The sequence below is a fragment of the Hipposideros armiger genome, unplaced genomic scaffold, assembly GCF_001890085.2.
Source record: "Hipposideros armiger isolate ML-2016 unplaced genomic scaffold, ASM189008v1 scaffold_74, whole genome shotgun sequence".
Taxonomy (NCBI): domain Eukaryota; kingdom Metazoa; phylum Chordata; class Mammalia; order Chiroptera; family Hipposideridae; genus Hipposideros; species Hipposideros armiger.
Genome location: NW_017731424.1, coordinates 4,198,582 through 4,202,676, shown reverse-complemented (window position 1 = coordinate 4,202,676; position 4,095 = coordinate 4,198,582). Strand labels below are relative to the sequence as shown.

General features: G+C 52.6%; 1 protein-coding gene across 1 annotated transcript in view; it reads left to right on the top strand.

Annotated features, from left to right (window-relative positions):
• The first annotated feature begins 1,615 nt into the window (after positions 1 to 1,615).
• The window catches only part of NSMCE4A (NSE4A component of SMC5/6 complex), a 27,926-nt gene continuing 25,446 nt past the window's right edge, over positions 1,616 to 4,095 (top strand). The window contains exon 1 of the mRNA XM_019643008.1: positions 1,616 to 2,012. Coding sequence (XP_019498553.1) covers positions 1,709 to 2,012 — 304 coding nt within the window. The 5' untranslated portion in view covers positions 1,616 to 1,708. The remainder of the gene's footprint in view (positions 2,013 to 4,095) is intronic.

Here is a 4,095-nt window from a genome sequence, read left to right as displayed (position 1 = left end):
CTCGGGTGGGGGGCGGGGATGGAACACACTGAGGAAAGATGGGCGTCATGTCTGCAACTTGATCCCAAATCGTGATGAGCATCACGAGGAGGAGCGGGGCACAAACGAAACATTAACAATTGGGGGTATGGGAGCTGTTTGTGTTCTTCTTGCACCTGCTATACGTTTACAATTATTTCAAAATAAATAGTTTTTTTTGTGTTTTTTTTTTAACGGTTACAGTAATGCTGTCAGACCACCTGGCCAAATTGCATTAAAACTAAACAGGGTGAGAAATCAAGAATCAGGATTGGGAAAACATGTACCCTTAAAGGCTGATGGCTTCACTGGGCAGGTGCAGCTGCGTCCCAGACACCAGCACCCTTCTCTTCCCAGTCCAGACTCAGGATGGGGCCTTCCCCACCGCAGCTCTCAACTCTGCCAAACGCAAGCCTTGCAGGTTACTTAGCGGGAACTCCTCTGGGATGAACAAGTGATTGTGATGCAGGGCTTGGGGCCCCTTCGCTCTCCTGAAAAATGCCAAGGTATCATTCATGGTAGCAAAAAGTGGAACCCAAATGTGCATCAACTGATAAATGGATAAACAAAATATGGTCTAGCCACAGGATGGAATGTTATTGAGCCATTGAAAGGAAGGAAGTACCGACACGCGCTACAACATGGAAGAACCTTGAAAACATTATGCGAAATGTAAGACGCCAGACACAAAAGACAACATATTGCATGATTTCATTTATACGGAACGTCCANGGCATTCTGGTCTTTCCTCACACTTATCACCTCATCAGTACTCATCAGTACCAGATGGCTGCATCTCGCCATGTACTGTGTCTTCATGATAGCATCTCAGAGAAGGAGTGGGGGTGGGGACAGAGACATTCTTTTCTGGAAGCTTGCGTTTCATCCAGATAGGAAGCCCCATCCCACTTCACTGACCAGAACTGGTTCACATGTCCATCCCTAGCCTAGTCACTGGGGAAGGGGGATGAGATTACCACGACTCATTTGGGCCAATCACACATCATCTAAGGAAGCAGACACCAGAGCACAATTTTCCTGAAATCCAGGTAAGTAGGAGTAGGGCGAGGTATCCACTGCTGGGCAGCAGTGAATAGTATACATGATGGCATTTTTGTAGGCAGGGTAGTAACTCAGCTTAAAATATTGTTCCTTTGAGAAAATGTGTTCTCAGCACCAAAGAGAACGTGGGGACCCTTTCTTGGATCCCTTCGAAGGTATTTTAAATCTTTTAGCTTAAGAACCAATTATAAACATAGACTGTCATGGCTCAGTTAGAAGGGATGGTTAATAATTTAATATGTGTTGTGTGCCCAGGACGTTGCCAGCCTGTGGCTGTGTGCCGGGGCGCCAGAGACCCTGGGGGAGATTAAGGTCCCGCGGGGTGGGCACGGTGAACACAACCAAGATTCTAACCACGTGACAGTGTAAGTGGGATCTTAGTACATCGGAAGTCAAGGGAGCGGAAGGCTCTGGTCGGGGACTCGGGGCGCCTCTGGCGCCGCGGGGAGGCGCTCTAGCCGCTGCGCCCGCGCCTGGCCCCGCCGCCGGCCTCCGGCCACAGGCGTCGCTGTGCGCTCGCGCCGGCCCGGAGTCGTGTTCCGTGAGCAGCGGGCGCTCGCGCCGATCGGGGGTTTCAGTTTCTGGCGCGAACTTCCGCCGTTCCGAAGTTACGCCGGGAATCGGAGCGATGTCCGGAGACAGCAGCGGCCGCCGGCCCGAGGGCCGGGGCCGGGGCCGGGGCCGGGGCCGGGGCCGGGACCCGCACCAGGATCGCACCCGCTCGCGCTCGCGGTCCCCGCTGTCGCCGGTGTCCCGCCGCGGCGCCGCGCCCGAGCGCAGGGAGGCCGCGGAGCGCCCGAGCTTGTTGGAGGAAGAGCCGTCGGATTCCGGGGACGAGATGTTGGACCCGGCGAGCTTGGAGGAGGAACCCGACCACGGCCTGTGCCGCCAGATCCGCCATCAATACCGGGCGCTCATCAATTCGGTCCAACGTAAGGCGGGGCGCGGGGCGGGTGGGGCAGGTGGCGGACGCAGGCCCCGCGCGGCCCGGCCGGCTGCTCAGCGGCGCCCGGGGCTCGGCCGCGCCTCGGTTGGTGCCCTGAGTGCTCCCACATCCGTGGTGGCGATCGGGGTGCACGACCTTTGCGGGGGCGCGCAGGTCCCCGCTGGGCGGGACGGCACAGCTGGAGGCCAGGCGCGGTCGGTGACTCGCCTGAGCCCGGACGGCCAGGAAGGGGAGCGGTGGGACGTGGAGCCCAGGCTCCTGTCTTGCTGTCGGTGGTTCCCGGGAGTGGTCGCCCGCCCAGCAGCGGCAGCGGCAGCGGCAGCGGCACCCGGGAACTGTCAGAAATGCAAATGCAATCTGAAACCGGGGGTGGCCCGCCCATCTGTTGTGTGGCTCTTCAGGGGCTTGTGTGGCTTGCAGAGTTTGAGAACCGTTCTGTTAAGAGCGCTCCTTAAAGGCGTCAAGGAGTCAAGCCCTTTGGGTGAAGGTNATAATCGTTTATTACCAAATGAAGGACCCAGAAAAGAGGCAGATTTTCATCACAGATGCATGTAACCACTATAGCACAACAGGAACTACCAGATAAATAAGGTGTTGGAAGTTTTTGCTAACTTCTGATTTCTCCTAGGAGCCTGACAGATTAAGGGCACTGAGATCTCCCCAAGAGACATATTGAAAATCAAATTACACCAAGGGACATGTTTATGATGCTGGCCACAATAAACGCATTGCCAATGCTCTAACTCAGACCTGGCTGGACAAACACGGCCCACAAATCCAGAATTCCTAGCCCCCAGTCCGATCTGACCAGAAGGATCCCACGTGTAGTTGGCTGTTTTCCCTAGAGGCGGTGTTGCCAGAACTATTATAAACTTTATTTGTTCCTCACCTGAAAATTGACGTGTTTTCCCAAGAGAGCTGGTAACCAGCTGCAGCCTGGCAGAGACTCTGTGACACCAGGGGACCCATTCTCGCCAACTCTGCCCTATCTCAAACTCTTCTCTTGTGTCGCTCCTCTCTGATGGTTCATTAAGTCCTGGTTACCAGATACCTCCCCTTTGGGTTACTCCTCGCTTTGTAGTGCCTCACTGTCATGTCATTTTAATTAAGAGGGTAATCCAGAGGCACCAGCTCCTGGGAAAAGAGCCTACGCCGTCAGCTCCTTTCACCACTCTGTTCTCGACTTCATCATCTGCAACGCTCTTTGTTCCCGATGATTATTCCATGCTAATCAGTCTCTTTTATCGTGGGTATAGTTCCTACTTTCTGGATCCATCTGGCTGCTCAAGCTGAGATTTTTTTTTTTTGGTACTAGAAAATCTAAGCCAAGTTGGCTTAAGCAGGAAATAAATGCATTATTTGTTTCCCTACAAACAACAGAACATGTGATGAAAAGTGGTTGAAGCAATGACATTTATTACTGCCCCTGACAAGACGTCCAGAGGAAGGGCAGGGCTGGCTTAGCAACTTGGTTATGTCATCAAGGACTTGGGCTCTTGCTGCCTTCTAATGTTAATTTCTTCACGTGTCCTCACATGGTCACAAGATGGCTGCCACATTTTGAGCAACACATGTGGACATGACAATATTGGATTAAAAAGGAGCATTTTCTCTTGTTGTCTATTTTTATTGTGGAGAAAGCATTTCTTAGAAGGCCTTCAATAGACTTCTCCTTAGTCCCCTGGTCAAGATCGGGACACATTACCTGCCACAGACACAAGGGAAGGAGAGGAGGAAGGACAGTATGTGGCTTTTTTTTTTTTTTTGGCCTCTATGGTAGAAAGTGGACTCTGAGAGTAAAGAAGATGGAATGGGGAAACAAAGAAACAAAAAATATGTTTCCTAGCCTCCCTCGCAGTTAGGTTGGGGCTGTGTGACCAGCTCTGGCCAATAGACTAGGAGCCGCAGTGACATGTGCCACTTCTAGGTTGAGACAGTTAAGCCAATGCACCAATCCTGGACTGCTTACTTCTAGACTCCCAGCTTCACAGGAAATAGAGTAACTATTTTGGCTAAGGCACTGTAGTGGGGCTTGTATTATACCTAGCTGAATAGACCCGGGTATACCC